Source organism: Lithobates pipiens, unplaced genomic scaffold (genome assembly GCF_037356315.1).
Source record: "Lithobates pipiens isolate NorthernLeopardFrog02 unplaced genomic scaffold, aLitPip1_a1.2 Scaffold_18, whole genome shotgun sequence".
Lineage (NCBI taxonomy): Eukaryota > Metazoa > Chordata > Amphibia > Anura > Ranidae > Lithobates > Lithobates pipiens.
The window spans coordinates 575,410,290-575,429,658 of record NW_027507758.1 but is presented as its reverse complement, the minus strand read 5'-3'; the positions used below and the strand labels follow the sequence as shown (position 1 = coordinate 575,429,658).

Below are 19,369 nucleotides of genomic sequence, written 5' to 3'. Positions count from 1 at the left end.
CCATACCAGGCCCTTCAGATCTGGTATGGATTTTAATGGGAACCCGTGCCGAAATTAAAAAAAATGCAGTGGGGCCCCCCCCCAAATCCATACCAGACCCTTATCCGAGCACGCAACCTGGCAGGCCATGCTTAAGGGCCTCAACCCCCACAATCCTTACTAAGTGATTGTGGGGTCTGCTTATCAGAATCTGGAAGCCCCCTTTAACAAGGGGACCCCCAGATCCTGCCCCCCCATGTGAATGGGTATAAGATACATTGTACCCCTACACATTGTCAAAAAAAAGTAAAAATGACAAGAGACTGGGACAAATCCTTTATTAAAAAATAAAAAAATAAAAATGTAACTCCATTGTCAATCACGCCACCCGATGGACCAAAAAAATAAAAAAATAAAAGCACCAGCTTTTGGTGTGGTGTCACATGGCATCAGAGGGGGCGGGGTCATCCATTTACGTCACTGGGTGACCCTGCCCTTTGTTATATAACAGCTGTCAAAATGAAAAGTCTGCAGTCGGTGGGAGCCTCCCATGAAGACGGAGTTGTTGCGGGTTTTTTTCCGGTCTTTTGGGGTGGCGTGATTGATGATGGAGTTACATCGTGGGACATTTTTATTCTTTTATTTTTTAATAAAGGATTTGTCCCAAACTGTCTCTTGACATTTTTTCCTTTTTTTGTGAATGAATAGGGGTACAATGTACCCGATACCCATTCACATGGGGGGGCTTCCAGATTCCGATAAGCCCCCCAACCTCAGACCCCTGCAACCACCGGGCAAGGATTGTGGGGATGAGGCTCATGTCCTCATCTACATGGGGACAAGGGGTTTTGGGGGGGGACCATTCGTTTTCTTTTTTCAATACTTTTTTTCTTTATTTACACCTGGTAATTCTGCCAGTAGCACAATTCATTTCATACAGCGCAAATGCTCACTTACTGTTCTGTATCTTTGGAGAAGTAGTGTTTTTTGTGATGTTTGTAAGTAGAATTAAGTTAAATTATCTTATTTGGTGTTGGTACTGTATATGTTTTTCAGACAATTTTTTATGGAGAGTTTTAATTGATGTTTCAGGGAGGCTTCCCTTTATCCCTGAAGAAGAGACTTATTGAATAAATCTTGAAATGCATTGGATATGGATATATGATGCCATAAAATGAGCAACTCATAGAACTCATAGAACATCAAAACTGCACAGTTCGGGGGGCGTGGCCGGAACCCGAGGTGGACGGACGCACTGGAGGAGAGCTCCGTGCATCCCCGTTTGCATCCACCCAGGATCGACTGCCGAGGCCCCAAAACGGCTCATCCTGAATGGGGAAGCCGCCCGAATCGGCTTGCTGGCGGTATTTCCACCTTTCGGCGCTCTCACCATCCGCGGCCTAGTGCGCGGCCGGCGCCACAGTGAGAGTCCCGCCGCCGCCATCTTGCGGCCTACCTCCTCCGACGGGCCCTGCAGGCTCCGGGCTCCACCGAACAGGCAGACACATCTGCCCAACGCAAGACCGCCGCACGCACCGGAGGGTGAACACGCGGACGGCGAAGCATCCACAGCGGTATCCCCGGAGGTATCGAGGAGCAGTATTTCTTCAGGCTCCTGGTGAGCTCCGGCGGCCATCTTGCTACACCCAGGGCCTAAGGTGAGGAGAAGCCCTGGGAGTTTATTAGTCTGGTTACCCCCGCTGACTTGGCTCTGCACTCTGTGCACGCAGGCAGGGCAATAGACTTCTGCCTCTCCCCCTACCACTACCCTCAGCTGAACACTGAGGCTCTGGCCTACCTGGCGGCCATATTGGGACTCCCGAGACATTTTCAGTGAGCGCTGCTCCTACATTCTCCCCGGATCCCTCCACCTCACCAGCACAATCTACCCCCCTGGAATCCTCTTCCTCATTTCGGGGCCCCACGTTACCCTTTCTACCCGTGTGGTCCCTCTACCTCATGTGCTTCATTCTCTGCTGTGGGGGCCACACATCTGGTCCCATAGGATGTACACCATGTAACTTTTAAATGATGCCCTAAGCCGCCTTCCTACTCCCCCTGCAACGCTTAACCAGCATCTTTACAACGGGGGACAGCACAACTGTCTGACTTCTAGTCCAAACGCCTCATGGTGAAATACGGGCCAAAACATTCCACTCAGTCTCAATCTCCAGACCTGCAACCCTCACAAACACTTGACCGTTTTCTGAGCAGACCTACATCCCCTTCCCCAACCTCGACGGCCACCCTGTCCACACAAACGCCTTCTCAAGGGGTGACACGAAACGCTTCTCAGCTTTCCTCAGACGCCTCACCAGAAACAATGGCCACCCCTGTCATGGTAGAAGTCCTTGATGACAAACTTAAGGCCCTACTGCAAGACCTGACCAGCAACGTCTCTAAAGAAATGGGAAAGCTTGCACACGAACTACGGGGAGAGATAGCCCAAATTGGTGAACGCACCGATGTCTTGGAAACGAAGTTTGATGATCTGATACAATATGTTCACGTATTGGAAGAAGACAATGCTGGCCTGAAACAATCAATCTCCCAGCTTCAATCCCAGCAAGAAAACTTGGAGAATAGGGAACGCCGTCAAAATTTACATATCAGAGGCGTGCCGGAGACCTTTGCGAGGGAGAGATTAGACCTTATCTTCTCAGCTTGTTCAATGTGGTGGCCCCTCGGATTCCGGACATTGACTGGAGACTGGATAGGGCACACAGATCCCTGGCCCCCAAGCCCCCAGCAGGTGCCAATCCCAGAGACATCATAGTACGCTTTCATTACTACGACAGTAAGGAGGCTTTAACAGTGGCTACCCGCAACAAATCCCACCTAGAGTTTAAGGGGGCGAAGATACAGATTTTCAGAGACTTATCTCCGATCACCCTTGCCAAACGCAGAAGCTTCCGACCGGTGACTACGCATCTACAGAATCATCAACTCCCGTACCGATGGGGTTTCCCCTTTCGCCTGTCCGCCTCAAAAGACGGAATTCAATACTCCATGAGAGACTTACAGGAAAGTGAAACATTTCTTCGCAGCCTTGGTCTACCACCGATTCCAGATGAAGACCCCACTCCTCTTCCCGTGACACCCAAACCCACTTCCATCCCAGGACGACTCTGGACCCCCGCTCGGCAGAGGTCGCAGAAGAACTTTTCTACCCCTCAACGCTCACCATTTGTCAGACATCCTCCTTGAGATGGACCCATTCCCCAACCCTGGTTGGGATTGACTTCGGCCCCTAAGTCACCATGTTTCCCCTGTTATGGGGTTGGCCATGCCCGTAATTACGGGTCTTTCATTGCTCCTTTGGACTAGAGTCAAGTTAAGATACATTGTTTTGTTTTTTTGGGCTATTTTTAGGCGCTGTCGGAAGGTGGCGAGGGGAGCCACTCCCGATGAGATGGAACCCCTTGTGTGCCTCCGTTTGTTCCGCGGCCTTGGCCGTGGACTCCTGGGTGGTTTTTACCCCCCAGGCTCTTTTTCTCCGTTTTTTTCTTTCTTTTTTCTTGTTATGGGCCTTTTTTTTGGCCTATTGGCTGTTTTTGACCTACATTGCTCAAGGTATTGTGTAGCTTTTTTCCTTATAGTCGATGTTGTATGCATACGTATGCTTTTATCCCACAGGATACACCATGGTTTATACTGCCTAGTTAATTTTTACGGGTATTTTTGGTTAATACATGTTTGTTCTGCTTACATTGCATTAATGCCAATCCATAAAGATGGCTTTAAGGGTTCTTACTTATAATGTTAAAGGCTTGAACTCTATTCATAAGCGCTGGCTGGCTCTGAAAGAGTTCAAATCTTCGGCTGCAGACATAGTCCTGGTCCAGGAAACTCATTTTCGCCCCGGGGGTTCTCTTAAATTTGCTGCTAAACACTTTCCAAATTCTTTTCTGGCTTCTGATCTCTCTGGCAAAGCAGGGGTTGCAATCCTGATTAGGAAATCTTGCCCGCTTAGGGTGAAATCTCCATGGTAGATATATCCTCCTGGACTGCGAATATCTCTCGCGCTCTTTTACCGTGATTAATGTGTATGCTCCTAACTCGGGCCAAATCCAATTTCTTTCTGACTTACTGGACAGCTTAGGTAAATACGCTCAACCCTTCATGATCATGGGGGGGGATTTTAACATGGTCATGTCTCCTAGGAGAGACAGACAGACGCTTTTTCCTTCCATTCCCTCATCTAGAGTGGAACGTCAGTCCACCACATTTCGTAAACTAATTAGAACCCATAACCTGTTGGACATATGGAGAATCAAACACCCCACTAGCAGACAATTTTCATTTTTCTCCCCCCCACATAAGATGTACTCCAGACTTGACCACCTTTTTATATCAGCACCTCTACTAACATCGGCGGGGGCATCGGAGCTGAACCCCATAACATGGTCAGATCATGCCTCGGTTCAGCTTGACCTGGCTCTGGCCTGCTCCATGCCGAGAACCTGTCATTGGAGACTCAATGACTTTCTCCTCCGCAACCCCATTGTCGAGGCTCAACTGTCCCAAAATTTATCGGAATTTTTTCAACTGAATGAGGGCTCAGTGGCGGAGGTGTCTACCCTATGGGAAGCCCACAAGGCATTTTTTAGAGGTGCATGTATCTCTGCCGGCGCCCGCTTAAAGCGGGACTCGGCAGCCCTGAGGCAAGACACCCTATTACAGCTCAGTAAAGCTGAAGATCTGCTCCTGGCTTCCCCTACGGTGACCCGTCTGCGCACGGTCACAACCCTCCGTGAGCGTTTGAAGTCGCTAGATATGCATAAATGTTCTAAGGCTCTAATTTGGGCAAAGCAGAAATTTTATGAGTTCGCTAACAAACCCCACAGGATGCTAGTAAACAAGCTTAAACCGCGTCCCTTTCAATCTTATCCTGACCTCCTCCTTCAGGCTGACGGCTCCCCGACCCATTGTCCTTTGACGATGTCCAAAGTTTTTGGCTCGTTTTACGCCAAATTGTACAACTGTTTAGCTTCTGACCCTAAACACTTCTTCACTCAAGAGGCTTTTGACTCTTTTTGCTCCCCTTTAAAGTTGCCTAAAATATCACCGTCACAGCTAGCCGCCCTTAATGCAGATATCTCGACAGAAGAGTTAGCAGCAGTAGTAAAAGAACTGCCCTTACATAAGTCCCCTGGGCCTGACGGTCCACCATATCAATATTATAAAACTTTCCTTCCCATCCTCGGCCCTCACTTATTAAAGCTTTACTCCTCCTTACAAAAAGGGGTCACTCCACATTCGCAATTCCTACACGCTCATATCACAGTCCTTCCGAAATCGGGCAAATCCCCATCCCTGCCAGACAATTACAGGCCCATCGCCCTACTGAACTCGGATTATAAAATCTTTACCAAAATTTTAGTCAATAGACTTTCTTCCATAATCCCCTCCCTTGTTCACAATGATCAAGTGGGTTTTGTTTTAGGTAGACGAGCGGGCGATAACACCAAACGTACCATTGATCTAATTGACATGCTTGATAAAACCTCTCGCTCTGCTTTTATTCTCAGCCTAGATGCCCAAAAGGCTTTTGATAGGCTTGGATGGCCTTACATGTTTGCCACACTTGCACGCTATGGCTTTTCAGGCTCCTTTGTATCGGCTCTTCAAACCCTTTATTCCCATCCCACCTCACAAGTTCAATTGGCATCCTTCAAATCCCCAACGTTTACACATAGCAATGGTACTAGACAGGGCTGCCCCCTTTCCCCCTTGTTATTTATATTATGCCTTGAACCTCTGGCAGCACGCATTCAGGAAGACTCAGACATCAGGGGAGTCTCTTTACGACGGAAAGAATACAAGCTGTCCTTGTTTGCAGACGACATATTGCTTACTTTAACTAAACCTCACACCTCACTCCCCAACCTCCATGCCCTCCTAGAAACGTTCGGTAATATATCAGGATATAAAGTTAATACAGCTAAAACCGAAGCGCTCCCCATTCATATCCCTCCCCTACTTCTCGCCGCTTTATGCAACACCTTTCCCTACCAGTGGCGTTCTGACTCGCTCAAATATTTAGGCATTCATTTAACAGCGTCCTATCGCACACTATCCCAGGCTAACTTTCTCTCTTTAATTTCAGAAACACACAGTCTACTCCGTAAATGGATGGAATGTCCCCTGTCCCTTTTAGGTAGGATAAATGTCCTCAAAATGGCGATACTCCCTAAATTTTTGTATCTTTTCGAAACTTTACCTGTGGCCCTTTCCATGCCCCAACTCCGCAGTATCCAGAGGGCCTTTACTAAATTCATATGGGGTGACAAAGCACATAGAATTGCCCATACGGTTGTCTTTGCACCGCGCTCACACGGGGGTCTGGGAGCTCCCGATATTATACGATATTATTACGCGACCCACTTATCTACGACGGTCTCCTGGTCCTCCTATTTTGCGACGAGTCGTTGGGCGGAGATAGAAATGAGTATCACTGACCCGGTCCATCCTTGTTCTATGCTCTGGTCTGACCTATCCTCCTCTATATCACAACTCAGACGTATTTGCCTTGCTCCTATGCTATTTACTTTGGATATTTGGAAAAAATGCCACAAGAAGTTCTCTCTTTCCTCCCCCTGTCCACCCCTTTTAAATGTTACCCACAACCCAGACATATCTGACAGTCTGTCCACAATGGCTATGACCCCGTGGACTCAAGCAGGCATTTTCCAACTTCGCCACTTAGTTCACCCAGTGTCCCGCAAACTTTTATCTTTTCCAGACTTACAAGACAAATTTGACATTCCACAACGGTCCATTTTCACCTACCTTCAATTTAAGCACTACTTTCGCTCTGTATCTCCTGCCATGAGCCTGGAGAAACCTAACGCCTTTGAAATATTATGCACCCAGGGTTCACACCAGAAGGGTCTCATATCCGCTATTTACAGGATTCTTCATGACTCACTACCCCCCACTCTAGACTCTCACCTTTATATGCGGAAGTGGGCCAAAATCCTACCCGCTACTATTTCTCTCTCTCAATGGCAGGAGATCTGGACTTCCATCTCCAAAGTTTCGAGATGTGTTGAGCAGAAAGAAACTGCTTATAAAGTACTAATGTTTTGGTATAGGACCCCCGAAGTTTTACATAAGTATGATCCCTCACTGTCTCGTTTATGCTGGAGGTGCCTACAGGATATTGGCACACACCTTCATATCTTTTGGGATTGTCCACGTATCACATCTTTTTGGTCTGTGGTCCAATCCATTCTCCAATCAATATTGAAAAGAGATATCCCACTGACTCCGACACATTACCTGTTAGGCCTTTCGATCCTAGGTCTCCCTAAATATGCTAAAAAACTAATGGCTTTTATACTCCTAGCTGCCAAGAGAGTAATACCGGCTCATTGGCTATCTCCCATACCTCCCACGCAAGCGCATGTAGTATCGTCCATTGCTCACATGCGTAGGATGGAACATTTGACGGCAATAGCTCATGATTCCTTGCCCAAATTTTCCAAGACATGGGACCCATGGGATGCCTCCATATTCAACCCAGAATCTTTTATTGCCCCCTCTGCCAGCCCTTCCTTAAGTAACCTTAGGGAGATTTGATATCCTGTTTACTGTATTATACCGTATCAGACCAAGAACACCCATACGTCTGGTTTCCAATGTTTTAGTTCGTTCTATCCTTCTTTTTCAGTTATGCCATCACCATTGTATACAGCTTCATGGTGTATCCTATCACTTAACTTGTTTGTAACCTACAATATGGTGCCCCTACTATGTCCACCCAATGTTATTGACTACTGTACCGTATTTATGACATTTTTGTACTGTTTACAGAAATTTTTTTTTTCAATAAATATACATTTAAAAAAAAAAATAAACTGCACAGTTCATGAGGTTTGGGGAAGTACCACCTCAATTTATATATGTTCACCAAATCTTTCTTAAGTTAATTATGGCTGGTTGTGTTTTTTTTTTTTAAAGATAATTTTGTCATTTTAAATTATTTTGTATTAATCTCTTGTCGACCGGCCCACATACATTTACTGTGGGGTGGCAGCTCCTTCATGTACAGGTATGTGATTCTGCACTTTCCGAGTTTGGGGCTTGTATGTGCGCCACTGGGTCTGGCAGATGCTATGTCTGCCGGGACCTACTGATTGATTGAGGCACAGGCAGAATGATGATCTACCTATGTAAACAAGGCAGATCGCTGTTCTGTGACAAGGGAAGACAGTGATCTTGTGTTTCTGCTAAGCAGAAACACTGATCTCTGCCTTCCTACAGTACAAGCACCCACCACACAGTTAGGAAGCACTCCCTAGGAACACATTTAACCCTTTGATTGTCCCTGATATTAACCCCTTCCCTGCCATTAGTACAGTGACAGTGCATATTTTTTAGCACTGATCGCTGTATTAGTGTCACTGGTCCCCAAAAAGTGTCAAAGGTGTCAGGTGTCTGATTTGTCTGTCACAATATCGCAGTCCCACTAAAAGTCACTGATCGCCGCCATTACTGGCAAAAAAAAAATCCAAAAATATATCCTGTAGTTTTAAGACGCTCTAACTTTTTGCAAACCAATCAATATAAGCTTTTTGGGATTAGAAGAATACATATTGGTCTAAATTGATGAAGAATTTTTTTTTTTTTTATTGGATATGTTTTATAACATAATGCAAAAAATACATATCGGTCTAAACTGATGAATACATTTGTTTTTTATTTATTTATTTTTTGGAAATGTTTTATAGCAGAAAGTAAAAAAATATTTTTTTCAAAATTGTCGGTCTTTTTTTGTTTACAACGCAAAAAATAAAAACCGCAGAGGTGATCAAATACCACCAAAATAAAGCTCTATTTGTGGGGAAAAGAAGGCATTAATTTTATTTGGGTACTGTGTCACACAACCTTGTAATTGTCAGATAAAGTAGTGCAGTTCAGTATAGCAAAAAATGGCCTGGTAATGAAGGGAGGTAAAGCTTCTGGAGCTGAAGTGGTTAAATTATGTTTTTGTTGGTTTGATTGGCAGCAAAATCCCATAAAGTTTAAAAGAATAATGCCCTGTACACACGGTTGGACTTTCCGATGGAAAATGTGGGATCGGATTGTGTTGTCTGAAATTCCGATCGCAAAAGGTCCGATTGGATCATATTGTGAGAAAATTCAATTGTGTGTGGGCTCTATTGGACTTTTTCCGAGCAGGATCTCAAATTTTCAAACAAAAAAATCTGATCAGATTTTTTACGATCCTTTATGGAGAATTCCAATCGGACAGTGCCAATCATGCTCAGATCAAATTACAAGACTAAAGCTATTGGCTACTAGCCTCAACGTAGTCCTGTCGTAACGAATGAACGTCATCACGTTCCGAACTATCGGATTTTCCAACAGCTTTATCCGACCGTGTGTATGCACCACTAGTTTAGGACAAAATCCATCGTAAAAATCCGATGGATTTTGTTGTCGGAATGTCCGACCGTGTGTAAAGGGCATTATTCCGTCAGAATTTTCGACACACAAAGTTTGAGATCTGGATATAAAATTTCCCGAAAAACAAAATCCGATCATTTAAATTCCGATTGTGTGTAGACAATTCCGGCGCACAAAGTGCCACGCATGCTCAGAATAAATTACGAGACTAAAGCTATTGGCTACTGGCCTCTTTATAGTCCTGTCGTACTTGTTGTACATCACCTCGTTCTTAACGATCGGATTTTCCGACAACTTTGTGTGACCATGTGTATGCAAGACTAGTTTGGGCCAAAATCCGTCGGAAACAATCCGACGGATTTTGTCGTCGAAATGTCCGATCGTGTGTACAGGGCAAAAGTGTTGTCACCCTAGGGCAGGATTAGAGGCCCCCTTCCGCCCTTGTCTCCTTGCAACATAAGGGAAGGTGTTCTGTAGTCCACAGACATTGTTGAGAACATTACTAACTGATAACAGTTATCCGCCTACTGGATTTCTTGTCAGGATCAACAGGTTATGTTTTGCATTTATTGATAAGAGTTCAGAAAACAAGAAAAATTCAGATACATGAACCGTATTGGTTGCCATTTACTAGAGATAAAAAAACATAGTTACCATTGTCTTTTGTTGATTTAGAAAATATCGCCAACTTTGGTCTGTTGGAAAATTCTTCACCATGGTTGAGTAGAGCATCTTTAACAGTGTCATAGCCACACAAGACGATGACTTTTGCCATTCCAAAATGAATAGTTAATACTGTGCCATACTCCTTAGACATCTGTAAATGCAACATAGAGAAGAAGACATAATTAATGGTCTAGAATTCGCATTAACCTCTTCAGCCCCAGAAGGTTTTACCCCCTTCCTGACCAGGCCATTTTTTGTGATAGGGCACTGCATCGCTTTAACTGACAATTGCGGGGTCGTGTGATATACCCAAACCAAATCAATGTATTTTTTCCCCACAAATAGAGCTTTATTTTGGTGGTATTTGATCACCTCTGTGGTTTTTATTTTTTGCGCTACAAATAAAAAAAGAGCGACAATTTAGATTTTTTTTTACTTTCTCCTATAGAACATTCCCCCCAAAAAAACAAAACAAAAAAAAAAACAAATGTATTCATCAGTTTAGTCCAATATGTATTCTGCTACATGTTTTTGGTAAAAAAAAATCTCATTAAGCATACATTGATTGATTTGCGCAAAAGTGATAGTGTCTACAAAATAGGGGATAGATTTATGGCATTTTTCTTATTATTATTTTTTATTTTTTTACTAGTAATGGCAGCAATCAGTGATTTTTAATGGGACTGCAACATTGCAGAGGACAGATCGGACACCTAACTGATATTTTTGACACTTTTTTGAGAACCACTGACCACAGTACTCCTGCTAAAAATATGCACTGACACTGTAAGGGAAGGGATTAACATCAGGGGTAATCAAAGGGTTAAATGTACTCCCTGGAGGTGTTTTCTAACTGTATGGGAGATGGGCTGCCTGGGGAAACACACAGATCCATCTTCCTGCTTAGCAGAAAAACAGGATCTGTGTGATGTACATTGTAAAGCGCTGCGTACTGTTGGCGCTATATAATTTGTGTGCAAAAATAATGGCTCCTGTCAGAACAGAGATCTGCCTTGTTTACACAGGCAGATCCCCATCCTGTAACTGTGGGGAACGATCGCTGATGGCCAGTGGACATCGAGCCCGCTGGCCACAAAAGCAAGTTCCCGAGCCTACATACACCTACGTTGATTTGTGGGAACGAGCCACCTTGCCGCCTTATAATGATGGCGGCTGGTAGGCAAGTGGTTAAAGAAAACCCCCATTATTATGTATAAACACAACATTCACTCTTTGATATCTGTAGGCACGGGTCTGTTAAGCTTAAAGGAACATTCCAAATGTTTGCAAAATTGCTTGGAAAAAAATATTTTAAGCAACAGACAGCATGGATTCATGAAAGACAGAAGTTGTCAGACAAACCTGATTTCTTTTTATGAAGAGGTAAGTAAAATCTTGGACAGAGGGGTGGCGGTGGACATGGTATACTTGGATTTTGCAAAAGCGTTCGATACAGTTCCGCACAGACAGCTCATGTGTAAGGTAAAGTCTACAGGTTTGGAAATATCAGTTTGTAAATGGATAGAAAACTGGCTAAAAGACAGAATTCAGAGAGTAGTGGTTAATGATTCTTACGCTGAATGGTCTAAGGTTATCAGTGGTGTACACCAAGTTCAGTGCTGGGACCCTTACTTTTTAATATATTTATAAATGATATCGGGTCTGGAATTAAAAGTACCATTTCAGTCTTTGCAGATAACACCAAGATATACAGTGGAATAACCTCCTTACAGGATGTCTACAATTTACAAGCCGACCTTCGATGCTTTGTCTAATTGGGGACTATGCGGCAGCTGAGATTTAATGTTGAGAAATGTAAAGTTATGCACTTGGGGGCTAAGAATATGCATGCATCATACATGCTAGGGGGAGTACAACTGGGGGGATCCATAGTGGAGAAGGATCTGGGGGTTTTGGTAGATCATAAGCTCAATAATAGCATGCAATGCCAAGCTGCTGTTTCCAAAGTGAGCAAAGTCCTTTCTTGTATTAGGAGAGGTATGTACTCCAAAGAGAGAGATATCATTTTTCCCCTGTTCAAATCATTAGTAAGACCTCATATAGAATATGCCGTTCAGTTTTGGGCACCAGTTCTTAAAAAGGATAACGGGGAACTGGAGAAATGCAGAGAAGGGCAACCAAACATGGAGGAGCTCAGCTATGAGGAAAGATTAGAGGAACTGAATTTATTCGCTCTTGATAAGAGGAGATTAAGGGGGGATATGATCAACATGTACAAATATATAAGGGGTCCATATAGTGAACTTGGTGTTGAGTTATTCACTTTACAGTCAACAAAGAGGACAAGGGCTTTACGTCTAGAGGAAAAGAGATTTAATCTCCAAATACGGAAAGGTTTCTTCATAGTAAGAGCTGTGAAAATTTGGAATGGACTCCCTGCAGAGGTGGTTCTGGCCATCTCAGTAGATTGCTTTAAGAAAGGCCTGGATTATTTCCGAAGTGTACATAATATAACTGGGTACTAAATATTTATATGTAAAGTTGATCCAGGGAAAATCTGATTGCCTCTCGGGGGATCAGGAAGGAATTTTTTTCCCCTGCTTTAACAAATTGGATCATGCTCTGCTGGGGTTTTTTGCCTTCCTCTGGATCAACTGTGGGTATAGAATTGGGTATATGGGATTGTATGATATTATTATTTATTTTTATTTTTATGTGGTTGAACTGGATGGACATGTGTCTTTTTTCAACCTGACTAACTATGTAACTATGAATGTGGTGCACCTGATAAATTTTTTTCTTCACAAAATTGGAGTAACAATTTAGTGGCATTTGTGCACGTGTGGTAGACACAGAATTTAATCTTTTGTTTGTGGTATCCATCCTAAGTACTTACCCTTAACTCCCAACTATCCCTCATTTAAAAGGACTGTCCTTCTTCTGGAACCAAATCAATCTGTCCCTATTTATTTATGCCCCATACACACGATCAGATTTTCTGACAACAAATGCTGGATGTGAGCTTGTTGGCTGAAAGTCCGACCATGTGAATGCTCCATCGAACATTTGTTTCCGCTAACAAATGTTTGCTGGCAGGTTCTCAAATTTTCTGTCAACAAAACTTTGTTTTCGGAATTTCCGTTCGTGTGTACACAAGTCCGACACACAAAAGTTCACGCATGCTCGGAATAAAGCAGAAGGAGCCTTACAGGCTATTGAACTTCCTTTTTCTCAGCTCGTTGTACATTTTGTACGTCTCCACGTTCCCACGTTCGTAATTGTTGGCCAACATTTGTGTGACCGTGTGTATGCAAGACAAGTTGGAGCCAACAACCTTCGAACAAAATTCCATGGTTTTGTTGTTGGAAAGTCCAATTGTGTGTACGGGGCCTTACAGTTGTCACTGTTTTTTGCTCAGGTGTAAATCTACAAAAAAATTACTCTTTTATTACAAAAAGTCATGCATTGCACTAAACCTTTCAACCAACATCTAAATTAGCATTGGCCTGTTTAACTGATCAATTTTTGGACATATTAATTCTCCATAGTGTGCATAACTACAATATCCTCCCCTTCCAGCTATAAGAACAAACAAAAAAAATTGTATTTAGTGTGGTGTAGTCACTCAGTCCTTCAGTCCAATGGCAGACCTACTTTCTATGAATTTGGTGCTAAAAAGGATAGGCTTGCCCATCAAAGAAGCACTGAACAAGCCCCACACTAGGAAGATGGTCAGGATTGAGGTAGGCCTTTCCTCTTATGGCTTAATGTGTTACTAAATCTACAACAGTAAAATGAGTCTGTATATGCAGTAAAGCATGCTTGTTATACTCATTGTGGAACCTAAGGGGTTAATCCTCCTTGTGTAAAAAGGCTGATCCCGTCTTCTCTGATCCTCTCATTCTTCCAGTGTTCCCAATCCATCTTCTGATAGTACAGAGCTTTTTTAGTCACTCTGCACATGCTCAGTTTGGTGTGTTTTTTCTTGGGAGGATGCATGTGTTTAGCACAGGGCCAATCAGCCCTGCCCAGGCAGAGGGTCAGGGGTCCTGCAGCCCCATAGTACAGTCAGAGGAGAATTGAAAAGTCATCCTACAAGCTTTATCCAGACACTGACAGCAGTCATAAGACTGCTATATACTACTGATGAGAAAAGGTATTTAGCAGTTTATATTTACTATAATAATTGCATTTTCGTGTTTTGTGCACAGTGGGAGACCAGATATAGCAAATGCAGGGTCATGGTTTTAGTAACACTTTTGGTATGCTCTCCAGAGAGGCAGACCACCAAGCAGCATAAATGACTGTCTAAAGCCCAACTATGGTGACCCAGTTTGAATTGGGGTTATATTAGACCAGGGATCCTCAAACTACAGCCCTCCAGCTGTTGCAAAACCACACATCCCATGAGGCATTGTAAAACTCTGACATTCACAGACCTGACTAGGCATGATGGGAATTGTAGTTCCTGAACAACTGGAGAGCCATAATTTGAAGACCCGTGTATTAGACATTATACCAATGTTGCTGTTGCCCCAAGGGGCTAAAACATGAGAAAGAGGGAACTTGTGGAATGTATTACAGAACATTGAACTAAAATTGCAACTCTTCCTAGAGCTTGCATCTATAGCAGACTGTAGGAGACTTGGTGAGTTCCTGGTAAAGACAGATCGGCCATGTGGCACCTTAAGGCATGTTCAAAAGGTGAAAGGAATGCCAACTAAATGCTCCCACTGGATACCTGTTTTTAAAAAACGTATATCAAAGTTGACCATGACATCAAGAGAACATCTTTGCGTTCAGCAAGATGGCTGTATTACCTCCATAAATGTTTTGTAAGGCTGTTTCATGTCAATCATGTGCAGATTTCCAATGATGGGTAAAGGTTTGGGTCCAGGAGGTAAATTTGTGTGTTTAGGTTTCCTCTGGTTTTTGTAAACATTGGCCAAGAAGAGGATGACCACGACAGATAAAAGGATTGTGATAAGGTCCATGTTGCCAATGATATCTAAGGAAAGGAAAACAAAAACACCAGAGTAAATAGTGAAGGGAAGAATTAGAACCTCTGTCAATTTTTTACTGCTGTCTGTATTCATATGTAGATGTGCTCTCTTTGCTTATCCTGGTGCCACCAAAACAGAAAGTAATTGAAAATTCAAAATCTTATAGATGTCACTAGAAGAAGAGATTTATTTATTTCAGTTACTTATATAGCACCATCAATTTATGTAGCGCTTTACATATACATTGTACATTCACATCAGTCCCTACCCTCAAGGAGCTTACAATCCAAGGTCCCTAACTCACATTCATACATACTAGGGACAATTTAGACAGGGTCCAATTAACCTACCAGCATGTCTTTGGAGTGTGGGAGGAAACTGGAGTACCCGGAGGAAACCCATGCAGGCACAGGGAGAACATGCAAACTCCAAGCAGGTAGTGTTGTGGTTGGAATTCGAACCAGCAACACTTCTTACTGCTAGGTGAAAGTGCTACCCATTACACCACTGTGCCACCCATGATGGAGATTAATCTTCCAATAGACGAACTTGTTCTGGTCACATCTATCTAGCAGATGAATCCCTCTCACCTTTAGGAGATCCCTGAAAACTAATTTATTCAGGGAAGCCTATCCCACACCTACCTAACAACTGTCCCAGAGCCACCCCATCAAACCATTCTCTGCAGCTATTACCTTTTGTACCACCACCCCCTCTCTTTAGAATGTAAGCTCTACGAACAGGGCCCTTCTGTACCTTTTGTATTGAACTGCACTGTAATTGTGTTGTCCCCATATACATTGTAAAGCACTGCATAAACTGTTGGCACTATATAAATTGTGTATAATAATAATAATAGTCTATTATCAAGCATTGAGGTGTATTGCATCAAGTTAGGCATCTCATTCAGATCCTCAAAATTTCATTCCTCCTTTTAGCTTCCATTCTAGCAGAATACACACTGAAACGAGGGTAAAGAGTAAGAGAGTAAAATAAACCCTATCATTAGTGTCAGCGGAAGCAATAATAACCCCTAGCATTCGTATAAGTGACCACAGTAATATTCCTCAGTGTTGGTGTAAGGCCGCGTACACACGGGCGGACTGTTCGTCCAACTTTGTCCGCTGAACAGTGTTTCAGCGGACAGTCCGCTCGTGTGTGGGCTTCAGCGGACAGTTTCAGCGGACAGTCTGACGAACAAAGTTTTTCGGAATTTCCGTAAGACTGTCCGCTGAAACTTAGTTTGAGCGGACAGTCCGCTCGTGTGTAGGCTTGTTCGGCAAACTAAGTCTCGCGCATGCTCAGAAAGAATTTACACGGCGAAGGTTGCATTGCAGTGTATCGGACGCCGAATTTCTCGTCCCGTCGTACGTGCCGTTCACGTCATCGCGCAAGTTTTCAGCGGACTGTTCGTTCGTCGTGTGTGGTCAAGTCCGTTCATGCTAATTTTGAACGGACTGTTTGTCAAACTGTTTGACGAACCTAGTTGGGCGGACAGTCCGCCCGCGTGTACGTGGCCTTAGTGGCCATAATAATAACACAAAGTTTTAGTGTTAGTAGAGGCAACTTCCACATTGATGGTCAGTATTAGTGTTATTTAAAGGATAAGTTCACCCTTGGCAACATGTTACATGTTCCACCCATTTTTTAGGGTGGAACATGTAACATGATTCCACTGCTGAAGCCACTTCTGCCCTCTCTTACTGTGACAGCAATATGGGGAAAAGTCCCCCATACTAGCTGTCACTTTTTGAAAACAGCGTGGCTGTGCAGGGCTCTGCCCACATGGCTACATCATTCCTTTCTGTGAATTTTGTGAATGATGGGATGTTCTGTGAATGGATAGACCACAACTACCAGTAGCCTTTGCAGCTGTCAGCTTGTATTTTGCAATGAACTACCATGATGCCGATCTGCAGCGGCTCTTTGCTATCACTTCCCAGTCTCATAGGCTTTGCTGAGGCAGGGGAAGCCGGTACCGCTTCTGTCAGTCAAATCCTGTGATGAGGGTGTTGGGGGATGGGGCAAAGTCATGCTATCTGTGTCTATGAACACAGGCACCATGGCTAATGATCGAGCTTGCTGGTGTGCCATGGTAGGAAACGTCTGCCTATCATGGCACACCAAGACGAGGAGGAACCAAGAGCCCTGGTAGGGGAGGTTTGGGGCTACTCTATGCAATTCCATTGCACAGAGCAGGTAAGTATAACATGCTTGTTATTTAAAATCAAGAACCCATATTGCTGGTCAGAGTAGTCAGAAGTGGCTGGATAGAAGTACAAGTACAAAACAAAGACTTTGGTGGTCAGAGGCAGGTTAGTTAATCAACCTCCTTGTTTACGTACCAGATCACATGCTGCTATTTTGCTCTCAACTTGATGATGTCAGGCAGAGAATATAATTCTACTGTTGGGCGAGATCACTATGTCCTACAATACTGGCTTCATGTCAGTGCTGAATGCTAGAATGGAGAGAGTGTCCAAGAACCTGGCACCTTTCTGCCATTCTGCAGGATGTCCCACAGATGTCTGACCCAGTCAAGGACAAAGCAAGAGGACACAGTAGGCTACTCACAAAGAGCTGGTGGGTACTAAGTAGTGTGTTGGGCACCAAGGTTTAGTGAATCATTGATCTGGTACAAGTATGTAGATCAGTGATTCTCAATCAGGGTTCCGTGGAACCCTAGGGTTCCTCCAGAGGTTGCTAGGGGTTCCTTCAGCATTGAGCAATTTCTGCCTCTCAGATAAGTTCCCACTGACACCAATGATCTTTCTTGATATCTGTAAGGAGGTAATTCTTCCCAATGCCCACAAGTGTAAGGACCACTCTTCCCACTGACCAACGCACTAATGTATCATGAGTTGTAGATTTCTAATTTTTTAGCAGGGGTTCCCTGAGACCAGAGAACTATTTCAAGGGTTCCTCCGTGTTAAAAAGGTTGAGAAAGGTTGATGTAGATAGTGAATTTTGAAAGATGTGACCTTCTGTACAGGATTCTTGTTGTAGGTCAGTGATTTACTGGACCATGATGAGGAAAATAGTCTCCAAAAACAATAACAACTGTTACCTAATACTACTATCCTTACACTTTTGCTTTAATATAAAGAAACTGTTTACATTTTAACAATTATTCAAAGTGAACAAGTTCCATTACTCACTTTTCTGAGCTGCAAGTTGATCTGGTTTTTCTCTCTTCTGTGTCGTTGTAGAGAATAGTTTACCTTTATATTCAGTCAGTAGTTATACCTTCTTGTGAAAGCGATTGCTGACATTCTCCTTCTGGCAGAATTCCAAATTCTCTCAGTCTCCACCCAGCAATAGAAAAGTTATTATAATGCTACACTGACTGGGGAACTTGATATTCTGCAGATCATTCACTATCATGTATGTTCAAAGGTTAGTGATTGTGTGACAGTAAAAAAAAAAAAAAATGCTTCGTTGTTAATACTAGGTCTCGTTCAATTCAGTTGAGCTACACAACTCTATGTCAGGGTACACAAAGAACAATTGTTTCCAATAAGTCCTTTTCACGACAGAATGCTAGCTTGAGGGAGGGTTGCAGTGCATTACATACAAATTTTGAGTGGCTGCATTTGTCCACAATGCACTGGAGCTCATCTGAAGATACCATTGGCCACCACACAATAAAGTTAAAAAAAGGGTAAGCAGTGTCCTCCCATTGTAGCAAAGGAATACAATGGAAAGTGGCACAGGTTATATTGTATAGCATGAATTATGAGTCCATACAAGAGTCCGTTGAGCTATTAAGCTCTGTGTGAGAAAACAGTCTATGGAGACAGGGCAGCTTGCAGGGGGAGCCGAAGCACACTTCAAACATGTAAAGAGAAAAACAGGAAGCGGGCACCTCTTAGATAAGACTGTAGAATTTAATAAACAAAGCACATTAAAAACATGTTTTACTATCGTTAATCAGGCACAGTAGAGTCCGGTTGCACCAATGTCCGTCAAAGCTTTCAGCAGGGCTCACGTCCTATGGGTCCGTGTATGGCTGACATCCTGACCAGCAGGAGTCTTTCGGCATTCAAGCAGAGTCCAAAGCAAGGCTTGGAGGGTAGCTGGTGGATCACAAGAGAGCGCTGGAACACAGCATGTGGGGTGATGGCGTCAAGGACGCAATTGCGACGCGTTTCCGAGCATGCACACTAGGGAGATGAATGCGCCTTTGTGGTGCTACCACCCAGTGGGTGAAATTGTAATAGCACTCTATACATACAAATTGAGGCTTACAAGATCTTGATTAGATAAAAGCATACTGTAAAGATATATACATACATATATATATACATATCCCTCTGTATGTTCAAAATACAACAGTATAAAACAAT

The 19,369-nt window shown here is 43.5% G+C and overlaps 1 protein-coding gene across 1 annotated transcript in view; it reads right to left on the bottom strand.

The window, feature by feature from the left end:
• Positions 1-18,339, bottom strand: part of LOC143989056 (cytochrome P450 2B4-like) — a 43,277-nt gene extending 24,938 nt beyond the window's left edge. Inside the window, exons 1-3 of the mRNA XM_077489065.1 lie at positions 18,182-18,339; positions 14,841-15,028; positions 10,048-10,210 (exon numbers count right to left, since the gene is read on the bottom strand). Of these exons, the coding sequence (XP_077345191.1) occupies positions 10,048-10,210; positions 14,841-15,014 (337 nt within the window). The 5' untranslated portion in view covers positions 15,015-15,028; positions 18,182-18,339. The remainder of the gene's footprint in view (positions 1-10,047; positions 10,211-14,840; positions 15,029-18,181) is intronic.
• Between the last annotated feature and the right edge of the window lie 1,030 nt (positions 18,340-19,369).